Source organism: Rhinolophus sinicus, linkage group LG05 (assembly GCF_036562045.2).
Source record: "Rhinolophus sinicus isolate RSC01 linkage group LG05, ASM3656204v1, whole genome shotgun sequence".
Lineage (NCBI taxonomy): Eukaryota > Metazoa > Chordata > Mammalia > Chiroptera > Rhinolophidae > Rhinolophus > Rhinolophus sinicus.
The window spans coordinates 155773386-155800398 of record NC_133755.1 but is presented as its reverse complement, the minus strand read 5'-3'; the positions used below and the strand labels follow the sequence as shown (position 1 = coordinate 155800398).

The window sequence follows — 27013 nt, the reverse complement described above, 5'->3', positions numbered from 1 at the left end:
AAGGTAATAGAGACAGGAGGAATGGGTGAATGGGGCAGGGTGGATGGGGGGTAGTGGCTTTTATGAACACGTTCCTGCAAATAAAACATTGAGCATTGAGCATATGCCAGTCTCTAGGCTACGTACTGGCTTCTCAGTAATAAAACAGACATGACCTTTGTCCTCCAGGTGCCTACTCTCAAATGACTGCCATAACGAAAGAAGAGGTGAATGCTAAGTAAACTGAAGCAGCAGGTATAACTTATTACAAAAGGAAATGGGGAAAAAAAAAGGAGAGCAAGAATATAGTGGGTCTAAAACTAAACAGGGTCAAGGCCAGACCTTTTTTATTTCTTTTTTAAGGAAACCAAAAACCTAAGTGTATACATCTCCATTAAAATAGGGAACCAACAGAAGAACAGCTTGAACATTTGATGGTGGTGTAAAATGACACAATCACACAGTAGCATACTTTTAAAGTATCAAAAATATTAAAAATTCTTATTGTCAAAAATATATATAGAAAACAAAACATAGTAAAACTAACCTTTATTTAGTATATTGTAATTTAAACCATGGTGAATTAAAGTTTTAATTTTTATTTTTGCCCTTTCTATGCCTTAGTGAATTGCCATATTAATTTCTAAGTTTAGGTAAGTTTCCAATGTTTTAACCTTTGCATTTTCAATATCACGCAATATCTCCAAGAGTTCTTTCAATATGAATTTTGGTGCCAGTGTCACTTCGTTTGACACATCTTCATTCTTTTCATCACAACCATGCTCCTTATTTATGTCAGAAAATTCTCCCTTACTAAGCTCCTCTGGCTGCGTATCTAAAGTCTATTAAACAGCGGCAGTGTTAACATTCCCACAGTTGGTTATTTCTCCCATAATCTCATTTACATTCAGTTTGAATTTCACTTCCAGCATTATCATTTTTCTTTACTGCACTTTCATCTTTATCAACCGATTCCCTCTTTCAATTATCCATTTTTATAAATGTCATGTAGACTTATCACTGGGAGACAAAGAAGCAACACAATTGCCTGCTTTGCTGTCTGGGTTGAACTGATCAAAAGACACATAATGACCGATCCCTGACAGACTTCGAAAGAAGTAACATTGGTCATGGACCACAATATGCATTTTATATACGTAGTGCTTTGTGGACTGAAAAGTTAGCAGCAAAGACTGAACTTTAATGCAACTACAGTTAACAAATCTTGGCAACTGAAATTTGAACCATATTTTTTGGGGAAAGGTGTTATTTAATTAAACCATGGTAACTGAAAGTGTACGTCAGAAAGTCATGCAAAACTAGGACTGCCTGTACGCTTACAAGCAGGTGTCCAGGAACGTTTATTTCAAAATTGGTTGAATTCATTAAAAACAACAACAAAACCCAGAAACAATCTAAGCTCATTTTGAGAAACTGGTTTAATAAGTCATGTTTAATCTATAAAATGACACATTCTCATGGGGTTAGCCTCAGAGATAGGTGTGCCAGAGGAGTTTGAGAAAATACAAAAAAAACACACCAATAACTGAGGTGTAGCCGTAAAAAGTGGAAAGCAGCTAAAGACAGACCTCCTCAATCTTCTTGGATAAGTAAGAAGCATCTGCTGGAAGTGAGCAAGTCAAGGTGGGGCTCTGAAGTAATGGAGGGGACTTAAAACATCCCATCTGAAGGATGGCAGCACATCAGTGGGGACAGGGGAGACTTAGTCAACAAGGGAAGAGTGAAAAGACCCTCAAACTCTGGGAGCCAAGCTTAACCTGAGATCATGGATTGTAATGGACCCAAATGCCCTGAACTCTAGGAGTGGCAGTGGGGGAATGGGATAAAGAGATAACATGGCATGGGGAGACAGGGAAGGCAAGGAAAACAGAGCAGAAAAGGGGGACAAGAAAGTCAAGGTGTGGATGCAATGGCTTAACAGGGTTAGGACCATATGGACATCGGTATGTGAAAGGAGAACTAGGAAAAGAAAGGGGGTCAGGTGTGTGAGAGAGTGCAAATGAGATGGCAAGCTAGCAAGGAGGAAGAATGAAAGCTATGAGCTCGGAAAGGAATTTCAGAGTCTGAGTTGAGTCCTCAGAGGTGGGACAGTATGGAATAGAGATGAAATCAAAAGCAGAAACCTGAAATTGGCAGAGGGATTTGCTGGAAGTAAGAAGACCCAAAAGTTCTACTACTTTTACCAGTAATCAGAGTTAACCTTTCACCTATAAATGAAAATCACAATAAGAGAATTCTATTTATACCATGAAATTTATTGACTTTAAATACATATTCCCTCACTGCTGTAAGAAGTTCAGTACGAAGATAATTACCAATAACTGTACTGTCCTTACTAAATATAAAACAGAACTTGTGAACAGTTCTGTTACAAAGAAGTCTCATCTTGAGAAAAACTATGGAAAGATTTAGTAGTAAGCAAGCATTGATATCATAACACTGGTTTAAAACTCCCACATTGTATGCAGGCCTTTACTTTCTTGTTTAGCTGAAAAGGCACACTGATTTTTTGAATCACCTCTTCTTTGCTAAAAGAAGCTACTTAGATTTCCCTTTTATAAGATAAGGCACAGCATGTAACTGAAACGAAAGTACAACAGAAGCAATCATTTCTCAACTAGTCTCATCCATCAAAGATGAAATTTAGATTAGCTAGCACTCTGTTACACAACACCCAATCAGAAAAGTTCAGTATGAAATTTCTCATCAACAATTCTGAGAGCAGTGAAATCTAATTCTATTTGAATTTTCTTCTCAAAATAGTTTAACTCAACAACACAATAGCACAATTTCTTTACAGTGAAATTATGACTTCAAAACTTTATCTCCATTTCTAATTTATGACAGCTTTCAAAAATGTATCTTTTAGATCTCTGTCTCTCCAACCGGTGATCATCCTCATCAAATTCAATTTAAGAAATATTACTGCCTGTCTGTAGAGCCAGGAAACATTTAATATGATAACTGTCTTAAGTAGGATGTTCTTTATCCTCGCAATTACATCAGCTTTGGAAATTATGGGAATAGTGATATTGCTTGTTAGCTCATTAACATGTCTCAATTAAGAGTCCAAAAAATTATACCAATATCTATCAACTTACGACTAGCATAGACTGAAGACTATGATGACAGAAGGAAGAAAAGGTGCTAAAATAAAAGTAATGTAAGAGTCGTTTGATAAAGTTTTAAGCAATAACTAGCAATTAATTAAACTATACAAACACTCACACACACACACTGACAATAAAAAAACCCAAATATCTAGGGTCTTGGTGGACAAGGCCATTTATTGCCAAACCAATGCTGGTTTAAGAGTAACTAAAGGATCAATCAGAAGGCTAATGACAGCATAACAGAGGGAAACACTATGGTGGGTTCCTGTGGCCTCTATACAGATCCATACATGTGAGGTAGAACTTGTTGCCACCTGCTCAAACCCAGGTGCTAAAGCACTTCTAGGATATTCTATTACACACAAGCTAAGATCACAAGCCATAGAACTTTCCTTCAGAGAGACTCCTATTTCTGTGGATAAGAAGAAGCTCTGCTCTTTTGGATACCAGTACAGCACTTTCCACAAACATAAAAGGGAAAATGTTGGCTTTAAAATGAGAGATATTAATACCAAAGTCCACAAAAACAAAGACTTTTCACAGAAATTTTGATTGACTTTCCAAGAATCCACCATCAACATATTTTTTTTATAATAATGGTTAATAGAATTGCTGGATGTCTGCCATCATTTCAAACACTACTTGCTTCTAATTTATGTCAGAAATAGTGTCATAATCTGGTGCATTTTTTTAAATGGCAAATATTTCTCATATGTTTAAGTGGGAAAATCAGCAGCAGTTTGAGTTTAAAAGACTTTACCAAAATGGATTCTAGTTGTGAATAAAGAGACGTACATTCACGTTTTTAAAAGAGCACATGCTCTTCTTTGGGATCTTTATGTTTTTCTTTATCTCATATCTTAAAAAAACAACAACAAAAAACAGAAGAAAAAGTCAGAAGGAAGTAGAGAAGTTCTGTAAGGCACAAAATAGAAATCCTTAAATTATTATGTTAAATACTGGCTCTTTTAAATGCTCCCATGTGTCACTCAGGGGCTCTTTTTAACCCTTTCCTAAGTAAGAAAGATAATAGCTGATATATATATTTTTTTAATTCAGGTATGACACTATGTAATGAAAGACAGAGAAGACAATGCCCCCGATTTAATATAAACCTGTTAGCAGTTGCTGATAATAGAAAGCGCAGTTCAAAACAATTATTTTGAATAAGTACATTACACATTTGGTTGAACTAGTCTCTTGGGAAGATAAAATTATGAAATTCTTCTCTAAATTAAAATTAAGAGTCCAGAAAAAATTTTTGGCACCTTTGATATTTAAGGAAATAGTCATTTCATTATTTCCCTAATTTTCAATAATTATCCTGCTAAATATGCATTTGAAGAAAAGTCTCAAAGGAAGCTCCTATCAGTAGCCCATGGGAGCTGGTCACAATCAATGAAAAATATTTTTTTAGGACGGAAAGGTAAAATGAAGTATCAAATTAAAAGGATGGCTTAAGAACACAAATAATGCTAGTACTCTCCCATAAACTATTAAGAACTTACTAAAATTTTAGCCATTTTTTATTAAAAATATAAGTATGGCCAAATTGTGGCCCTAATCACAAAGGAACCAATAACTCTCATGCCTCTATATCCAAATGAAAATGTGTATTACATTTGGAACTTTGTGATACTGAGAAAGCCACAGCATCTGTAGTCCTTTCATTGAACTGGACTGGATATTCTCTATAGTCCCTAATAAACCTAAGATATCTATACATCTATTTCCCCCTGACAATTGAGCCTACCTTTGGATCACTCCTGACCCCATATCCTGAGCAATATCCTTCATATTAGAAGTTTTTCCTAGGACCCTGTAAGGGCTCCAGAGAACTGATTTATCTAGGACAGAACCAATTATCTAAGAACTGATTTATCCTTTCCCATCCTGTTCATTTATTTTTGTTTTAAAAAGCACTAAGCATTTTCAAAGGAAAGAATATCCAGCGCTTACAACTTCTGCCTGAGTGAGCAAATCACTTCTCCCAGATCCCACCAAGTACTCTCACAGACCATTTCTCTTTGAAGTTAAAGGCCAAAGGATAAACCATCCATTGGGTAGTATAAAGTAATAGTTTCAGTAGAGACTAAGCTTGGATGGCAGACTTCATTCCATGGCTTGTATACCCTCACTGAATCTTGACACACAAGTACCTAATCTACAAGGTCAGTAACAGAAAACACCTCAACACAAAGAAGGATCACTCTTAAAAAGACTGTGGGGGGTGGGGGGTTGGGGGGGGTACCTCCTTAAATACAGCCTCCTGCCTCTAGACTTTCTATTTACATCTAAAATTGGGCAATGCTACAAGTGAAAGCAAAACTGGGGTGAAGGAAACTAGGACAAACCATTTCCAACATACGGCAAAAGGTTAACTTCCATGGTAGAGAATGAATGTATAAAATCAAGTAGAAAAAGATAACCCGTAATTTTTTAAATACCCAAAGTAATAAACTAGCTATTTAAACATCTAGCAAAAATATGACATTTACCTTCATTAGAAATGAAAGAATTATAAATCAAAGAGTCCCCTTTTTACCCCCAAAAATTGACAAAGGTTAAAAAGATTGCTAATTCATGTGTTAGCAAGAATGGAAAGTGAAACAGGCATTCTCACACTGTCTTCATGGATGTATAAGTTCCTTTCTAAAAGATGATTTAGATGAATCTATCTAAATTCAAAATGTGCATAACCTCTACTCTGCAATCCCAATTCTATTAATTTATCTGATAGATATTTTCACAGAAGCACATAAGGATATGCAGAAATATTTATTTATTGTAGCATTTTTTGTAATAGTAACAATGTGCAAATAACCTAAATTTCTGTTAATAAACAATTGAGTAAATACAATACACTATGGTAAATCCAAACAATATAAAATACTATCCGATTATTTTTAAATTATGTAGATCCATCATCGAAATATCTGGTCTTAAAGCCTTCAGCCCCCATGTAAGCAGTCTACTCTGAGGCTGTCGTGCTGCAAGCCCACGCATAAAGACGACATGAGGATGTCATGAAAGTGCATGAAGTGGGAGAGAGATACTTTGCCAGCTCCTAGATGCTCCATCCCCTGCTGTTGCAACTCGAGCTACCATCTGACTGCAACTGCAAGACAGACTCTGAACCACACCTGCCCAGCCAAGCCTTTCCACAATTCCTGAACCATCATAAAACTGAAAGGTTTTTGAGTCTACAGAGCTGATGACTGGATGCTGAACAGAGAAGAATTTATCAAATGACTAGTAGTACTAACCAACACAGCTCCTTGACCACGTAAGAAAACACACTTGCTTTTCTCCTTCTCACAGATCGTGTGCCTCAACTGTGCCCAAGGTGAAGTGATCAATGCAAAGAATCTAAGAGTTGACTCTGCTGAAAGTGCACAACTGGCCAGCTTCACTCAGAGGTCACGACCTGGTTCTTCATCACTTCATTGGAGGAAGGGAAATGCTTCTGGGTTGCCACATCATTGCCACATCAACCCCTTTAACTTGCAGCTTTTCTAACAACTTTGTAACGTGTTTCTTATATTAAATCCTCCTGATTAAATTACCAAGTGTGGTCTTTGTTTTTCTGATTGGACCTTGGCCAGCACAGCAAATAATCAGACATCACACACACACACACAGCCCAAGGTATAATCTAAGCTAAATTTAACACAGGCAAAAAACTTTCCATGTTGAGGGTTCACTTGTTTTTAATTCTCAATCTCATAGATGCAAAAAATATTTAAATTCTATCTTGTTACAGATGGATTTCAAGGGGGAAAAAACACAACAAAACAGCATGGTCAAATCATCCTGAAAACAGTTTGTTTCTTTTGAAGCTATAATTAAGAAAGATATGACTCATTAAATAAAAGTAGTATTAAATTATTTTAGAAAAAAAATGTTTTAAATTTAGTTAAGCTCATCAATGGGAAAGGGAAGAAAAGTAATTTATTTATGGTACAAGAGAGTTCTTCCTACCTTCAGGCAGAGTATAAAACAGATAAACTAAAAGGTAAAGCACCCCCGGTTTTACCCAAAAGACATTGTTTTTCTTGCCTAGGCAGGTATCTTGCCTACGCAGAGAGTAGGTCAGAGATGAAACACAAAAGGTGGAAAAAGAATATCGTGCTCAATTGTGTTTCTGTGATTTATTTCTTTTCTTTTCTGAAACAATTTTTGGAACATAATGGCTAGAACACCTTGTACCTCATATTTCTTCTTGAAACATGGGCACAGTGGAAATAGACAACTATCTAGAGGGTTTTTGGTAATTCTTCCTGAGGATAGGAAATGGGATAACAGGGAGATAACAAGCAACCATTTACTTTCTGTAAACACCCAGATTAAGTCTTCGGTAAAGACGCAAATGACAATTACAGTGGCAATTAAAAGACAGAACCTAAAATCTGGTAATGGATACATGGGTTTATAATTCTGGAGGGAACAGAATTTCAGAAATGTGTCACCTTTCAAAGTGTATAGTTAGGCTTACGTCAACTTAATTACAATCATTCATTTGGATAAGAAATCTTAAAATTATATTTGTAAGAACATTCACAACGTAACCCTTTCAAGCAATTTCTTCTGTTCTAATAAAGATTTCTTGAACAAAGAACATTTATTCTATGAACATTTTCATTATTACTTGCTGGAAGAACTATAAATTTAAAAAAAACTTTAGACATCACAACCTGTAAGCACTGGGCAATAGACATTTAAAGGAGGATACAAAGTTCCAGTCTGTGCAGCCCAATATGGTAGTATGTATGGCACATCACTGTTAAGCATTTGAAAAGTGGCTACTGTGAGTAGGAACTGAATTCCTTTTTCATTTCAACTTTAATTAGTGTAAATTTTAATTTAATTAGCAACACGTGGACCTTAAAATCTAGTAGGAAAAAGTAGTTATGAAATGGGCAAGTAAAAAAATGACTGTGATCTTTCTACACCTAATATGCGCCCTTTAATTTGGTCTTGCCACTAGAGCTAACATGACCTTTCTGAAATGTACATCAGATTTTGTAACTAATTACAAAAATTGAAATGAAAACAAACAGAAAAAGACTTCAGTGATTTCCAATTGCCCTTAAAACAAAAACCCAAATCCCTAAATGGTCTGCAAGGTCCTGCCTGGACCTGGCCCCTGATCACCTTTCCAGCTTTGTCTTGGTACACCAGCCACCCAGGCCGTCTGCCTTTCTGGGATGGACCATGCTCCCTGCTATCCAAGGGCCTAGGCACATGCTGCTGCCTCCCGTCAGAATCCTCTTCTGCTCACCTGTCAGTTCCTCAGGGACGCCTTCTCAGACCTCTATGACTAAGCCCTGTGTACAGCTTCTAGGCAGCAAGACTGTCTCACAGCTGTAATGTGAGACAATCTTGTGGGAATCTTGATAAGTTTCTGGTCCTGGGAATATATTCAATAATATCATAATAACTTGGGATGGTGACAGACGGCTACTACACTTATTGTAGCGATCACATCATAAGGTAAATGTTAAACCACTATGCTATACACCTGAAACTAATATTGTACATTAATTCTAAAATAAACAAACAAACAAACAAACAAACAAATTATCTGCTCCAGTGGGGATGGACCACCATAACGGAGTACGCCTTTCCCCTCCCCTTATCACCGTTTAGCCCTCAGCCTCTTGCAAAGGACTGCTCACACAGTAGGAACAATAAATATTTGTTTAATAAGTTACTAACCATAACAATAACAATAAACCCTAAGCTAGCATCCACTACTTCTCAGGCACTTTTATAATTAGTTTGCATATACACAGAGGACACAGAGAAGTTAGTGGCAGAGACAGATTCACATTCCAACACTCTGGCTCCAGAGTCTGACCCTTAACCACTAAACTCTATAGCCTCTCTATGCCTAACTGACAATTGAGTGGTTCAGGGAAAAGGGAGAGCTGGTCGAAGAGCAGCTAAAAAATGTTTCATGTGGGAGGAAAAATTGACATGGATCCCAGAGTGTTGGGTGAGAAAAAGTTTAGTGAAAAGATCACTCCTGGGATAAAGAACAGAAATAATCGACATAAAGTATATTTGAGGAACAATACAAGTCTGAGATGATGGTAATGGAAGGTGTATTTCAGCAAAGCTGGAACATTAGGGAAAAATATGCATCTTGAGCCCCCACTTCTCAAAATCAACTAAGTGCCATAAGAGCAGAAGTTGACCGAAAAATATCTGAGCCCTGTGAACTCCTAATTCCAAGTTATACATATGATACCATGTCCCACATAAGGTAAAAGACACACAGTCCCAACTAAGGTCTGGGTACCATACCGGACTCACTCATCAGCGAACAGGTTTGCTCCCTCCTACCTCACACAATTGTATCAATTAAAAGAAGAGTAAGTGCATAACAAAGGGTCTAGCGAAGAGTAATCCCAATCAAGGCATGTATGAATTCAACAAATACTTACATATCACTTCTGTGTGCAAGGGTCTGCTCCAAGTGCTTGACAAATATTGACTAATAAGTGACTACACATGTATGCATAAACCTTCAGGAGTGCTATGAATGGATGAAACTGTTCACGGTAAGCCCTCGAGTGATAACTCTTACTCAAGTGATGAGAAATAAGGCTAAAAAGAAGAATGAGTTTATGAGTACACATTTCCCCATATATGTAAGTTGTGGTAGTCTCTGGGAAATTCTGAGCAGAATCTTAATGAAGGGAAATTATTATTTTAGGAAAACTAATAAACCATAAAAAAGAGACATGAGCAATGGACACAGAGCTAAGAAATAAATAAAAAAGAAAATATGTACTAGAAAAATAAATTATTGGGGACTGATTACATCTGAGGTACAACTAGAGGTGGTTTCAAGTATCATCTAATGAACTAAGATTAGGAAAATAAAAGTCTCAAACCCTACTCATGAAAGACACACTGAAAAGCTTTCTAGCAGTGGTAAATCTCATAATGAAACATAAATGAAAAAAGGCAATGAAACATATGCAGTTTTGTTAAAAAAAAAAAAAAGTAGTTCATACACATAGAAAAGTCCTGGGAGTGGGAACAAAATAGTGATAGCATATAGTAAGAAAACAGCAATTTTTAATATCTTTATACTTTTTTGTATTTTCTGAGCTTTCTTCAATATGTAGTATTTTTATAAGAGGAAAATATTGTCAGCTCTCTATGTCTAAGATTTTAGACCTAGAAAGAACCCACCTAGTCCAAACCCCTCTTATTATGGTTAAGGAAATAGAAAGTCAGAGAAGCCAAGAGACTGTTCAAAGGTCACATGGCAAATAATTCTTGTGATTCCAAGTTTAGGACTCTTTATACGGTCCCTTTCTCTCAAGACCTTTGTCCGAATCACCCCAGAAAAATCAATGTTCTCTTTTTCTTTGAACGTTCCAAAGAGGTGAGAAATGTAAGACACTTTTATATGTCAACATACTTTATATATACTTCCTTTGAACTGATCAGTAAGATATTTCAATAGTGTACAAATATAGAGTTGTTTTGTATTTATTTCCCTGGTTAATTCAAAAATAGAAAAGACGGACACAGTATTCATAATGCCCCTGAACCACACCCTTCCCACAGGAATATACATTATTCACCTGTTTCCTACTCTCCAGAAGACTCTAATCTAAATGATGCTGGGTGGCACTTAGGAAACCAGTGTGATTGGCGAAGTTTTAAGTGTTATGGAACAAATTCTGCACAGAGGACATTTAACCTGATTCAACACCACTGGAAAAGCCCTAGTATAAGATTCTTTGTTTTGATTTTTGGTCAAGTACATTGTTGATTATGGAGAAAGTACTGTGGTGGAAACTTGGAATTGAAGAGTTCTATTGATGATGAGATGTAAAGTGACATCTACTTGGTATTTTGAAAGATGGATGGTTGAATTGGAAAAAACATCTCAATGTTTTCAGATCACAGCAAAGGCAGAAGACTGGCACAACCAAGAGCAATAACGAGAAATTAAAGGACAAGTCAGGGCAGAGTAAGGAAGAGGCAATTAAAGTATAAGAAAACAAATGAGAGAATAGGTAGGCTCCTGAGAGATGGAAACTGCACACATGAAGGGAGTAAGACATTGTGTATCCAGTGTTCTGTACACGTGACAAGAGCAATGGTGCTAGATTTCCAGTCAAGATGGCAGAGTAGATAAATGCTAGGCTCACCTCCTCTCATGACCACATCAAAATTACAATTAATCTATAGAACACATTGCTGAGAAATCACCTGAAGTCTAACTGAACAGAATTCCTATAACTAAGGACAGACAGAAGCCACATGAGGCTGGTAGGAGGGGCAGAGACCTGAAACACCCTGGCCCCACACCCGCGTATGGTGGTTAAAAATCAGAAAGGATATCTCAGCTGCGGAGCTCCCCGCAAGAGAAGCAAGGCATCCCAGTTCCACAACAGGCTCCCCAGTCCAAGGTTCAAATGCCAGGAAGAGAAATCCCCATAACTCCTGGCTGTGAAAATCAGGAGAAATTTTTGTTGAATGAGCGAGAGGGTGGCTGCAGTCCCAGGCACTCCTCTTAAAGAGCTCACACATAGACTTATCCACTGATTGTCTCACTTGCTCTGAGCTCCAGTGCTGGGGCAGCAGCTTGCAAGGTGCCAGGGACATAAGGGGAGGAATCAAGTAGTCTGGATTCAGGGTAAGGGCTGGAGGGGCAGCTTTCTTCCAGATGGAAGTGCTGACAGAATCTACCATTCCTTTGTTGAGCCCTCTCACCTCCGGCCATGCAGACACAGGTGGCCATCATGTCTGAGTCTCCATCAACCTGGCAAACACCATTCACCCTGCCCTGGTGATTCCCTAAGACCCCACCCCACTGAACTTGCAGGCCCAACCAAGCCACTTCCAACAGCTTTTCCACACAAATGGCCTATCTTGGCTCATGCTGCAGATTTTCCTAAAACCTCTCAAAGGTTCACAAACCCCAAATAAGCAGCATCTGGCCCCAGGGTGCCCTGTACCTCTTGCTGATCAGACCCAAGTTTGGCATTTGTGGCAGCTGGCTTCAATTCATAGCTTGGCCTCTTGAGGTATTTCCAAGCCCAGGGTAGATTGTGGCAATCTGCAGATTGCTTGGTGGCTCATGAAAGGGAGTCCCCAGGCTGGGCACAGGCTGCAGCTGAACTTGGCCTGTGGCAGGTCCCCTCCCAGGAGGCCCTGGGGCTGGCATACCAAGTAGGCTGAGCCAGAGCATCACTGGAGGCCACATCCCAGGACAACATATCCAAAGGGTAGACAGGACAGGCACCAGAGCCCTGCTAAAGTTAATCCTGTTCCATATGGTCAGTTCCTGCACTACAGTTCCTCTACTGTCATCACAGCCAGTCCTCACAACCAATCAGCCTGAGAGCCAATCCCTCCCATTGATGTCCAAACAGCAATCAAGGCTAAACTAAAATAGAAGGGCACACAGAATCCACACAAGGAACACACCTGGAACACCCAGCTCAGGTGACGAGGGAGAATGCCACTGGGGCCCACAGGACATCTACTACATAAAGCCACTCTACTAAGACCAGGAGACATAGCAGCCCTATCTAATACATAGAAACAAACACAAGGGGGCAGACAAAATGGCAAGACAAAGAAACACATCCCAAATGAAAGAACAGAACAAAGCTCCAGAAAAACAACTAAACAAAATGGAGACAAGCAATCTACCAGATGCAGAGTTCAAAACACTGGTTATAAGGATGCTTAATGAACTTAGGGGAAGAGTGGATGGACTCATTGAGAACTTTAACAAAGCAACAGAAAACATAAAAATGAAGATAGAAAACATAATAAAGAACAGTCAGAAATAAAAAATACAATAAGGGAAATGAAGAACACATTACAGAGAATTAACAGTAGATTAGATGAAGCAGAGGATCAAATCAGTGATTTAGAAGATAACATAGCAGAAAACACCCTATCAGAACAGCCACAAGAAAATAAAAAAATGAGGACAGCTTAAAGGGTCTCTGGGACAATATCAAGCGTACCAATATTTGCATCATAGTAGTACTAGTAGGAGAAAAGAGAAAACAAGGAATTGAAAACCTAGTTGAGATGAATGGACAGAGGAGACCCAAGATGGCGGAGTAGATAAATGCTGTGTTTGCCTCATCCCGAGAACACAACAAAATTACAAATAAATTACAGAACAATCAACCTGGAGAACCACCTGAAGTCTAGCTGAACAGAACTTTTATAACTAAGGATATAAAGAAGCCATGTCGAGACTGGTAGGAGGAGTGGAGATGCGAAATTGGCTGGTCCCACACCCATGTGCGGTGGTTGAAAATCGGGACAGATATCTCAGCCACAAAGGTTCCCCTCAGAGAGCAAGGGACCAGATTCCCTAGCCTCGAGTACTGGTGGCAGAAAGAGGAGACACCACAACTTCTGGCTGTGAAAAGCAGTGGGGATTCCAACCATATGGGTGAGACAGAAAGCTGCAGGAAACCCAGACATCCTCTTAAAAAGCCTGCACAAGTACTCACCCTGAGCACTGATGGAGGGATGGTGACTTGTATTAGAGACATATGGGGAGAGATTGAGTGGTGTAATTTTGGAGCAAGGACTGGAGGGACAGTCCCCATTTTCCCTGTATGAGAAATCTTCTTGTGCAGCCAGCAGGCGGGTGCCATCTTTCCTGTTTTTGAGCCCACACTCACGGACCAAATCTGAATCTGATTGGCCTGGTAAGTTCCACTGCTTCACTGAAACTCTGCATCACCCAACTTGCATACCCACAGGAGGCTTTATTGGCAGCTGAACCTTACAGGAGCTAGCAGATGGCAACAGGCCTTGGAATGTTCTGGCTTTTTGTGGAGCTACCCCAGATCCGGTACCAGTAGCAGCTAACCTGGGTTTGCAGCGCGGCCTCTCCCATGTACCTCTAGGTACAGCACAGGCAGTGACCAACTATGGATCACTTTGTAGCTCCTACCAGGTACTTCCCAGCCAGTCACAGGCAGTAGCTGCCTGGGCCTGCACTGGAGCCCCTCCCAAGAGACCCAGAACCAACATTCTTGGAGGTTGGCTTCAGACCACAGCAGAACATTGTCCAATCAGCCCCACAAGTGGCACACAAAGGGTGGTGTCAACAGGAACCAGAGCCCACTGGGGTGAATCTTGCTCCATGTGGTAAGACCCCCACACAGCAGCCATATAAGCTGTGGACGTGGCCAAACCCCACAGCCAGTCAGCCCGAGGGTCAATACCACCACTGACATGCCAACAGCAATCAAGGCTCAACTATAACAGGAGGGCACACACAACCCATACAAGGGACACTCCTGGAACACCTGGCTCAGGAGACCAGGGAGACTGTGCCACTGGGCCCCACAGGACCGCTATTACATTAGGCTACCTGGAAAGACTAGGAGACGTCGCCGCCTTACTTAATATATAGAAACAAACACAGTGAGGCAGCCAAAATGAGGAAACAAACAAACAAACAAAATACATCCCAAATTAAAAATCAAGAGAAAACTCCAGAAAAAGAACTAAACAAAATGGAGGCAAGCAACCTACCAGGTATAGAATTCAAACAATGGTTATGAGGGTGCTCAAGGAAGTTAGTGGGGACTTCAACAAAGAGAAAGCAAGCATAAAAAAGGATATAGAAACCATAAAAAAAATAATAAAAAGTAAAGAATATAGTAACTGAAATGAAGCCCAGTGGGCTCTAGAAGGAATCTCCAATAGATTAGATGAAGTAGAGGATCAAATCAGCAATTTGAAAGACAAGGTAGCAGAAAACACACAATTGGAACAGCAAAAAGAAAAAAAAAAAATCCAAAAAAAATGAGGACAGTTTAAGAGATCCTTGGGATGATATCAAGAGTAACAACACTCGCATCATAGGGGTACCAGAAGGAGAAGGAGAGCAAGGGATTGAGAACCTATTTGAAGAAATAATGACTGAAAAATCTCCTAATCTGGTGAAAGAAATAGACGTACAAGTCCGGGGAGTGCAGAGAGTCCCAAACAAGATGAATCCAAGCAGGCCCTCACCTAGACATATTATAATTAAAATGGCAAAGGTTAAAGACAAAGAGAGAATCCTAAAAGCAGCAAGAGAAAAGCACGTAGTTACCTACAAGGGAGCTCCCATAAGACTGTCAGCTGATTTCTCAACAGAAACTTTGCAGGCCAGAGGTATTGGCACAAAATATTCAATGCGATGAAAAGCAAGGACCTACAACCAAGGGTACTTTATCCAGCAAGACTATCATTTAAAATCAAAGGACAGATAAAGAGTTTCCCAGAAAAGAAAAAGCTAAAGGAGTTCATCACCACCCAACCAGTATTACAAGCAATGTTAGAGGGACTGCCTTAAGACAAAAAAAAAAGAGAAAGAAAATAAAAAATATTAATAAAATGGCAATAACTACGTATCTACCAAGAATTGCTTTTAATGTAAGTGGATTAAATGCTGCAATCAAAAACATACAGTGGGTGAATGGATAAGAAAATAAAATTCTTACATACACTGCCTACAAGAAACTAATTTCAGACTTCAAGACACACACAGATGGAAAGTAAAGGGATGGAAAAAGTTATTTCATGAAAACGGAAAATAAATAAATAAATAAATAAATAAATAAATAAATAAATAAATAAAGCTGGGGTAGCAATACTTACGTGTATACCAGATAACAGACTTTAAAACAAAGGCTGTAACAAAGGACAGAGAAGAACCCAGTAATCTCAATTCCTGGGGACATGTGCTATATAACAAGAGACAGAGAAGGACCCAGTAATCCTACTTCCAGGGACTTGTGCATCCATATGTTCATTGCAGCACTGTTTACAATGGCCAAGATGTAGAGGCAGCCTGGGTGTCCACTGACAGAAGAATGGATAAAGAGGAGGTGGTGGTACATATATACATAATGGAATATTGCTCGGCCAGGGAAGGAATGGGTTCTTTCCATCTGTGGTGGCATGGATGGACCTGGAGGGTATTGTTCTGAGTGGAATATGTCAGACAGTGAAAGACAAATGCAATGTGATTTTGCTTGCAAGTGGAATCTAAAGAACAAAATAAACAAACAAAACAGAAACAGACTCAAAGATATAGAGACACTTTGATAGTTGCCGGATGAGAGGGAGGTTGGAGTCATGGGTGAAAAATGGGTAGGGATTAAGAAATACAAAGTGGTTGTTACAAAGTAGTCATGGGGATGTAGGGTATAGCATAAAAATTATAGTCAATAATATTTTAATACCTACATATGGTGTCAGATGGGTTTATTGTGGTAATAGATGGGAGGGTTTAGGGGCAGGGTGAAAACGATGAAAGTATTAAGAAGCACAAATTGCTAGTTACAAAATAATCATGGGGATGTAAAGTAAAGCATAAGTAGGAAATATAGTCAATATTACGGTAATAGCTATGTATAGTGCCAGGTGGGTACTAGACTAGTCAGGGGGGTCATTTATTAAATTACATAAATGTCTAAGCATACGCTGTACACATGAAATTAATAATATCGAATATCAACTGTAACTGAAAAATTAAAAAGAGGGAAAGGGATAAAGAAGAGGTGGTCCATATGTACAATAGAATATTACTCAGTCTTAAGAAACAATGAAATCTTGCATCTGCAACATGGATGGACCTAGAGGATATTGTGCTGAGTGAAGTAAGTCAGAGAAGGACAAATACCATATTATTTCACTTATATGTAGAATCTAAAGAGAAAAATAAATGAACAAAACAGAAGCAAACTCATAGATACAGAAAACATTTTGATGATTGCCAGATGGAAGGGGGTTGGGTGTTGAGTGAAAAAGGAAGAGGGATTAAGAAGTACAAATTGGTAGTTACAAAACAGTCATGAGGATGTAAAGAACAGCATAGGGAATGTAGTCAATAATATGGTGCCAGACACGTACTACATTTATCAGGGTGATCACTTCGTGTGGTTACTATCATTAATTCCCCCCTCAGGTCTAAGGAAGGAAAAGGGCGAAACGCAATCAGCAGCATGTGTGAAGTCACTGGCAGAACAAGGGTTGATTAGAATTCCCAGCTAAAGAAATTACCATTGCTGTGACTTCTCCACTGCATAACCCTATGGAGTGCTGCTCCTCAAACTTTAATGTGCAAACTAATGCCTGGGGATCTATAGAAAAGAAGATTCTGGTTTGGTTAGGTCTGGGATGAGGCCCAGGAGTCTGCATTTCTTATAAGTTCCAAGTAGTTGATACTGACATGCTGGTCTGCAGACCACAATTTGGATAGCAAGGATGTAAAGTGTCTTCTGAGTAAGGAAAAATAAAAAATTCAGTTACATTGAAGATTAGCAATAACAAGAAAAACAACCACTTAGAGCGCACTATGAGCTAATTTGTACATGTTAGCTCATGTATTCTAACAACACCTGATATGGTTTTATAATCTCTCTTTTATGGTTGTGGAAGCTGATATTCAGGAAATTTAAAGTTATTTGCCTACATTCAAACAGATAATAACAGTACGGATTTAAACCCAATTCTGATTTCAAAACGATCTGTCAATAAACTACAATGATGAGAATAAGAGAATTGTTAGTTTTGTGATTTTGCAAAGTCCCCCAAATTTCTCTGAGCCATGATTTTTTTTCATTTCTAGCACAGGGACAATGGCAGAGCTGTGGTTTGAACCAAAGGAACGAGATGTAGAATTATTTTGGAACCTATAAAGGACCTTAAATAAAAATACAACTTTTGTAACTAGCTGATTCTTTTTATGTCTTAATCTCCGTTGCCCCCTTCCTATTTCTTAAATAGTATTGAATGTACAACTTTTCTTAAAGCAGGTATTCTCCAGACTTTTGGTCTCAAAATTCCTTTATACTCTGAAAAACTACTGAGGACCGTAAGAAGCCTTTTTCAGATCATTGTGGACATTCTTCTTCAAAAGGACACCAGCATTCTACAAGTATAATTTCCTAAAGGCAAAATGCAATATGAAACTGGACACAATATTAATGAACTTTTCATACTGTTACATTAAAATCCATTAGTTTATCTTGCACTTTCAATGGTACTTGTATCCATGTATGATTTTGTAAGTCATCCATTGGTCCTCTGGAAAATGTTGGTTCACTGAGTTATGTAGTTTTTCCAAATGTTGACATGTATTATTATGCCATTTAAAAAATTATGTCCCTATCTCCATCAATTTCATCAGAAAAGTCTTTAAGGACTGGGAAGCTGTCAAGACTACAATGGCAAATAAAAGTTTTCCAAAATTCTAATATTTACTTGAAACCTCGGGTTTTATCATAGGCGACAGTCACCTAAATTTGTTCTCCTTGAAGTGACATGTTAAGATCATTCATTTTTTAAAAACTACATGCCAAATACCCAAGTCTGTAACCACCGTTGGTCAGTTTTTCTTTCAACTAAAAATGGTGTTCCATGAAAAAAAAGCAGTCAGTTAAGCTTCCAAATCAATTGCACAATTGCTTTTCATCCAGAAAACATTGGTACCTCAGCATGCAGTAGATATACTATATAATACTTCCAATTTTGTCACACAGAATAGTAAAGACAGGCAATTTAGAGTTGAAATTGAATAAAATCTGCTTCATCAAGGTTATTTTTACTGCTTCATCTAGTACATTCTTTTAAGCAAAACTTATTTTATTTTTAATTGTTAAGTGCATGACTATTTGTACAATTGGGGCCACTGCCTTGATTTCTGCAAAGGTGCCAGCAGTTTTACCCCTCAGTGCTTTAATGCCATCAGTGTAAATGTCAAAATGGTGAAAAAAGGTAAATAATGTCTCACTATTGTTATTAAAATCCTTTAGACTTCATGGATCCCCCTGAAAGACTTTAGGAACTCCCCCAGACATCCAGACTAGGCTTTGAGAACTGCCACCTAAAACATTCTGACTGAAATTCTGTTCTACATGTGTTTTCTTATATTGATAAACATATATATTCAAAATTATTCAAAGATAGTTTGGAGAATCTGAGGCTCTATTTGGAAAAATCTCATGACAGTTTTATTTATTTTGCTGTACAATAGCATCATAAAAAAACTACTTGAATTTCTTTTCAGTTCTCTCTCTCCACCAGAGACCATAAGCTCCAGATGCATGGTAATATCAAAAAATTTTTGAAGGGAAAGAAACCCATTTAGAACAAGCTACTTTCTCAGGATTATTTTCCTGAAAACGAAGACAAAATGATCTTAATTTAAGGGTCCAAAATCACACCTATGATAAAATGTTTGCCACCTAAATTTGTGTAAAGTCCTAAGATATGATGCGAAAATGATCACTCTACAAATGAGACATGCTTGTGAAAATTCACTCCCTCCAAAATGACTTTCTATCATGACTCTCTATTTTCCTATTCTAGTACATTTTACATGTATTAAGAAGGAAACTCAGGCCGGCCCGGTGGCTCAGGCGGTTAGAGCTCCATGTTCCTAACTCCGAAGGCTGCCAGTTCGATACCCACATGGGCCAGTGGGCTCTCAACCACAGGTTGCTGGTTCAACTCCTCGAGTCCCACAAGGGATGCTGGGCAGCGCCCCCTGCAACTGAGATTGAACACAGCACCTTGAGCTGAGCTGCTTCCCGAATGGCTCAGTTGGTTGGAGCGCGTCCTCTCAATCACAAAGTTGGCGGTTCGACTCCCGCAAGGGATGGTGGGCTGTGCCCGCTGCAACTAGCAACGGCAACTGCACCTGGAGCTGAGCTGCACCCTCCACAACTAAGACTGAAAGGACAACAACTTGAAGCTGAACGGCACTCTCCACAATTAAGATTGAAAGGACAACAACTTGACTTGGAAAAAAGTCCTGAAAGTACACACTGTTCCCCAATAAAGTCCTGTTCCCCTTCCTCAATAAAATCTTAAAAAAAAAAAAAAAAAGAAGGAAACTGAAAATAAGAAGAAAGCCAATGTCCCAAAAGTTTGTATACACTGGAAGCTCACAATAACACAAGAGAATTGACTTTACACAATGGCAAATGGCAAATGGATGGGAATGGCAAATGGAAGGCATTAGTCCAGAGTAAAACTCTGAGTTAAAAGCCACTTCACTTATGATAGTCTACAATTTCCTAATAGTGTGACTTTTGCCTATAAATTTAACCCAGTTTCTAAAAGTGGAGTAAATGAACCACCTACACCTAAATAACTTGAGTGCAAATTCATTGGGTCCATTCCTGTCTTGGTGTGCTTAAGGCTACTATAACAACATACCATATACTTGATGGCTTAAATAGAAATTTATTTTCTCACAGTTATGGAGATTGGGAAATCCAAGATCAAGTTGCTGACCAGTTCAACTGCTGGTGAGAACTCTCTTTCCTGGCTTTCAGATGGCCACCTTTTTGCTCACATGGTTTTTCCTTGGAGAATGCATCAAGAAAAAGGACAAGATCTCTCTCTCTCTCTCTCTCTCTCTGTCTCTCTCTCTCTCTTTTCTTTTCAGGCCACTCACCCCACCATGAGAACCCCATTCTCCTGACCTAATATAAACTTAATTATACTACCCAAAGGCCCTACTTCCAAACAGCATCACATTCTTAGGGTAGGGCTTCAACATATGAATCGGGGTGAGGAGTGGGGACACAAACATTCAGTCCATAACAATTCCAAATATTCACATCACAATCTCTGGGATTGGAGCCCAAGAGTCTGTTTTTAATAGTTTCCAAATGGTTCCTATGCACACTAATGCTTAAGAATACAGATTGTACCCCTGGGAACCAGATGTTTCCTTACCTGTAAAGTAGGAGTGTCACCATACTACCCAATTTAAAGCTGTTGAGGATCAATTAACAATCTATGGGAAAATGCTTTCTAAAACTTTGAAGTGCTATGTGAATGATTATAATCATCTAAACTTTTAATACCTACATCTCCACCAAATTGTATTCTAAAAACTAAAAGGGAATGAGCAGAAAATAATGAAAAATATTATAGATGCTGTCTTAATTCTTAGAAGTGAATCTCAGATAACTACAATACTCTAGAAATAGAGTGTTCTAATTAATATTTAGCTGAACATTCTGGTTATTTATTTATTTATTTTTGGAAAGCCCTCTTAAATGTATTATTACGCTTTCTTTCCCTGGTAAATACATAACTCAGCTCTTATTTGATGCCAAAGGATTTTCATCTTGGGTCATCATTCTGATTATCAGTTCTTGCTGCACAGAACTTAAGTTCAGAAGAGTAATCTCTATTCTACTAAAAGTACTTTTGTTTATTTTTGTTATTTGGAGGACATTTCATGGTTGATAGAGGCATGTTTGTTTGAATCAAAGGCAGATCTCTAATTACAAGTATTCCAAAAGCTTATTTGTTCCTAAGTTGTTTGAAACTTGAAATGCCCTTCCCCCCGCAAAAAAAAAAATAATAATAATAATAATAATTTATGCATCTCTGGCTTGTCCAAGCCCATAATATAGATAAGATACATTTGCTATGTCTTAAAAGTCACACAAATATTTTGCAATGGAATTCATCAAAAACAAAACTGACTGTAAAGCTGTTTTCATTGACTTTAGTATTGGTATCTGAGGAAAAAAGTATTAGCTAGAGGAAACTGAGAATAAAAATTTCTGCAAATGTTCTAAAAGGATTAATGGACCCCAGTTCTTTATTATATCTGAGAATGTATAAGGTCTCCCAACATGGCCATTAGGGATTCTTTTCAGAGTCATAATTAGGACATGATGGGGCAAGAGGAGATGACAAAACTGAGTGTCCAGAGTTAACTGAAAAAGTGTGATAGGAGGAAAAAAAGAAATATGTTGAAAAGATGGCTGAGTGTCCATGAGAAAGAAAATGTATTGAGTAGAAACAGCTCAGATATTAATCCTGAGAGAGAAAAAATATCAGAATATGACTCGGAGCAGAAGAAAGGAAGCAAAAGAAAGTAACGCTGGAGAAAATAGTTCCCTACAAGATCCACAAAGACTGAACTTGGGGTGTGACAGCAAAGTCATGAAAACCAAAGTGGCCTTGGTTGGCCGGCCGGTGGCTCAGGCGGTTAGAGCTCCATGCTCCTAACTCCAAAGGCTACCGGTTCGATTCCCACATGGGCCAGTGGGCTCTCAACCACAAGGTTGCCAGTTCAACTCCTCGAGTCCTGCAAGGGATGGTGGGCAGCGCCCCCTGCAACTAAGATTGAACAAGGCACCTTGAGCTGAGCTGCCGCTGAGCTCCCAGATGGCTCAGTTGGTTGGAGTGGGTCCTCTCAACCACATGGTTGCCGGTTCAACACCCGCAATGAATGGTGGGCTGTGCCCCCTGCAACTAGCAATGGCAACTGGACATGGAGCTGAGCTGCGCCCTCCACAACTAAGACTGAAAGGATAACAACTTGAAGCTGAACGGCACCCTCCACAACTAAGATTGAAAGGACAACTTGACTTGGGAAAGAAAAAAAAAAAAAAAGGCCTGGAAGTACACACTGTTCCCCAATAAAGTCCTGTTCCCCTTAAAAAAAAAAAAAAAAAAAAAAAAAAGAGGCCTTGGTATAAGTGAGGAGACTCTCATTTGAACCTTCAGGGTGGCCTTACTTGTACATGCCAGATGGCCACACTGGGGTTGTTTGTACCTGAGCAAATGCCCAGTGGATAGATCCTAATTCTGAATTCAAGTTATCATGGAGGCCCTGTTTGGCCTCTTAGGTAGGTTGGCCTCAGCTGGGAATTTCTGTTTCCAGTTCATTTACTGCCTCTTCCACCTCCCATTTATAGCAATAGTTATATTATACTATTATATTTTTACATATTACAGAAATAATTATCAGTACACACTAATAAAATGTTTGATACCAGTTTGATATTGTCCCTGAATTTATACCCAAGTGTCATCTCTCTTAGTGAATCTATATTTGGATTCCCAACCTTCATATACCCATATACCCAGCCATATGGGTATATGGGTATGTGGTTGTGTATTTTGTCTTCCCGTCTTGCCCTTTGCCAAGTCAGTGTGTCACCAGGTCTAGGTAAAAACACAGTGCATTCATTCATTGAATGAAAACCTGACACTAAGCGTAAGGCCCTGTGTTAGGCCCAGTAGTAAATACAACAGTCTTGTTGGGTTCCTAGAAATTTCTGGCGCATTTCACTAGAACATGTGGAACAAATACCATAAAGGGGCAAACAGGAGACTTCTTTGGCCTCCAAGATGTTCTGGTCATTTTGAAATAAATGCTAAAGTATGGCTGGACAGATGTTACATTTTACAAATCAAAGAGCAATGTCAATTCTAGGTCAGATTAAGAGCAGAGAACTATCTTGAATATTCTCCATGCTGTATTCTAGAGATAAGATAATATGCTACAAGAGGAAGGAAAGAGAATCTACGTAACAGAACAAATAACCTTCACAACCAAATTTATGATAAACAAGCCAACTTCTGCCACTTACAAAGAACTCTTTCAGTGAAAGGTGAAAGTAGTCTTTACTTACCACCACCCACACACAAGGCCCTTTACACACACATACACAGGTCTATGTATTCATGAGTACAGCAGAATTTCACAAACACAAAATAATGCCATAAAACAGCTCACTGGAGAATGGAGAAATCTACTGCCATGTGGGTGAAAGTTACCTGCCCCCTTAAAATTATGCCAGGGAGCAAAAAAAACATCTCAAATAAATCTTCAAGTCTAACCTCAGTGGATGTGAATATTTCGGTTCAAAATTTAATTTGGAACCAAGGAAAGGATCCAGTATTTAACATATCTCCTGAAGTATATAGAGAATACAACGTGTATTTGCCCTCTTGAAGTTTCCTGCAGTCTGGCTCTGTGCCTAAGAATGAGCATTTCCAGGGCCTAGAGCCAAAGCTCCCAGAGCAGGGCCTGCTGGTCTCCTGGGATCAAAAACCACACTGGAGAGAAGCAAGGGTAGGGCAGGATCTTCCCCTCTGCATCCATTCTTGCATACCAAATCATTTAGTTTACCTGAAGGATTTTCAGAAAAATGCAACAGTCAAGTTTCCACAGATTATCTCTCTACAAGGCGACTCTTGTGTTTATCCTGCTAGATGAAAATGTTGTGCCTGAGGACCTCCTTAGTGGCTGGCCTCTTGTAACCTCAACCCCAGATGCAATTAGTCAATCCGTTCCTTCAGCTTTATGAAAAGCGTGCTCATGTTTAACCTGAAAAAGGAATCCCATAATTGCAGCTCCTTTCTAGAAGACATGTCCCAGGGCTCTTTGATGGCAATTGTCAAGTTCCTTTTGGAGACTTTCCCATTGGAAGTGCATGGGTAAAAGAAGAGTGGGTAAATTAAGAGTTTCAAAAACACAGCAATGAGTTTTGGTGGATTTTAACGCCCTACAGCAGTTCATCAAAAGACAAGAGGTTAAGAGTTCTTTCCAATTAAATTTGTGTCACAACAAAAGACTCCACCTAATGAGATAAAAAATATTTAGGATTGTGCTATTTGTGGAAATTAAATCCTAGGACACTTCCATGTCAAACACCCGGCGTTGCATCATTGGAGCATAACAGAATACTGCTTGACCAGCTGATCGCATGGGTCAAAGACCAGAATGCATGTTCCAAAGGCAGACCTCTACTGATACCAATTGTAAATCTCTAAGTAAATGAGTAGGAAAGATTTAAAACCTAAATTTAGCAACATTTCTAGAGTATGAACATTTAGATATGATTTTACATTGGAGTTACATACAGATTCAATGTATAGTTACTGAATGCTCATAGTGTGCTAAACACCTGAAAGTACTGATACTAAAAATTGAAATGATTGTGATAAAAAAGCTAAGGGCTCCTATTAACAAAAACTAAAAAGGTAACTCAATAGACTTAAAACTAAGTTCTCATCAATATCATGTGTTCTAGACATAAACAGTGATATATGATGCAAAATATATTTTGAGATAAAATCATACTTTGGGACACTTTACTCATTGACTCTCAGGCTTGTTTTTAAGTACTACGTATGACACCATCTCTTTAGGAATGTTGATTCCTCAAAGTACTGTAATAGTTCCATGATACCCAAACTACAGTGAAAATGGAAATGCTTACAAAAGGAAAAAAGATTTCAAAAGTCAGAAAAGATATTGTCTACACATCATTGTTCAAATCATAACATGTAAGTGACGATATATTTTAGGGCACTCTATATGTGGAAATCTGTTCTTTCCATATGTTACAATAAAAGTGATTTGTTCTCCTTGTAGTCTTTTAATTTACTTCCCCAAATGCATGGTTCCATGTGATTCTCACAATAATCTTACGCGATGTGCAGTGGAGTTGATGTTGTCCTCATTTTAACAAAGAACAAATCGCGGTTTGGGGAGTGGTTATGGAAGGCCTCAGCCATTAATAACAACGAAGCCAAGAACCCAACGTTCTCAGTCCAGCACTTCTCACCACAGATCTAGACTGAAAAACAACCCCCACATTTCACAAAGTTGACTGTGGATCCTGCAACTGTCATAAAAGAATAGCTAAGGAATAATAAGGACTTTTGTTAGCAACAAAACCGAGTAGCCAATAGTTTAAAGAGTGGACAAAGAATCATAATCGTTTCTTTACACTCACATAATATGAATATTGATGGAATTTCTAAACAGCTGCAAGGAAATTCCTAAACAGAACCAAAGGAAAATGTATTTTCCCAAGTTCCTGAAATACACTGAGCTCTCTTCAATCTTTTCAAGTGGAATCAGTTAACACCAGGTGAGTCATCAATATCGCACCCAGAGCCACCCAAACGCCAACCACAGGGGATAAAACATTGTTGGTAGTTCCTAAGATCAACAACTTTCGGGCTGGTAATTTTTCCCCTTTGAAAACCTTGCACTCCCTGGGGGTTAGAGACGGTGTTTATATAGACCAATTTTTAACAGCCTGCTTTCATGAACAGGCCCTTTTTTATGCATCAGTTAATACAAATGAGAGTGAACTATTCCCCTGGGGTGAAGAGAAGGCACAGGAGTGATGAGCACGCTGTGCAGCCAGCAGAGATGAGCGCGAGGGCGAACAGGAGCGGCACACAAGCTGCCTCTCTCCTGGTCGCGGGTGCTGATCGCGCTCGGAGCGCAGGAGCTGGTGCCGCCCTCCCCGCCCCGGGCGCCGCGCGGGGCCGCGGACCTACCAGCGAGAGCACTTTATAAGTGTTGGGGTCTTTGGCCGGGCGGGCGCGCGCCGTCTTTTCCAGCGGCTCCTCCCCCAGGTCCATGGGGGCCAGCAAGGACGCTGCCGTCTGCGAGTCCCCGGGTGCCTCGGCGGTGTGGCCGCGGCCTGGGTCGCGGCCGTTCCCCGCCGGGCCCTCCCGGCGGTCGTGCCCGCCCTCGCCGCGGCTCCCGCCCCCCGCGCATCCGTCGCGCTCCATCGTGTCCGGGGCGCTCCCGCCCCGCCGCCCCGCCGCACCTTTAATAGGCTCCGCACCGGCCCCGCCCCGCCGCCGCGCCCGCCCCTCGTCGCCAGACCCTTGGCTAGTCGCCCGCCGCCCAGAGCTAGAAGTGAGGGGGAAAGCAACTCAACGCCCTGGATTATTTGGCTTCCTGTCTGATTTCGGGCACTTTGTGTGTCGGTTATTTTGGGTCCTTTAACGTGGGCGTACCTTTAACTTCCCCCAAAGCCTTCCCCTCCCCGCGCCCCGGGGCACCTTCCGAACACTTGCAGGAATCGCCCTGCGTGGCCTCGTGGCGCGGGCTGGACTGGAATTGCAGAGTGTGGTCTGCAGAGGGCATGAGATCATGGGCTCCCAAAATAGTGCAGGAATAGCAGAAGTAGGATGCAGCGGCCCAGTCTCGTGCAGTTTCCCCAAGGTAGGAGAGTGGAGTCAGGACAGACCTGTGTGTTTGTGGGTGCACATGTAAATAGGGGGACTACGATCTTCTTTTTCTCCCACGTATAGAAACAATC

The 27013-nt window shown here is 39.6% G+C and overlaps 1 protein-coding gene across 1 annotated transcript in view; it reads right to left on the bottom strand.

Moving 5' to 3' along the window:
- Nucleotides 1-26499, bottom strand: part of ENPP1 (ectonucleotide pyrophosphatase/phosphodiesterase 1) — a 59547-nt gene extending 33048 nt beyond the window's left edge. The window contains exon 1 of the mRNA XM_019729374.2: nt 26241-26499. Within this exon, the coding sequence (XP_019584933.2) occupies nt 26241-26477 (237 nt within the window). The 5' untranslated portion in view covers nt 26478-26499. The remainder of the gene's footprint in view (nt 1-26240) is intronic.
- Between the last annotated feature and the right edge of the window lie 514 nt (nt 26500-27013).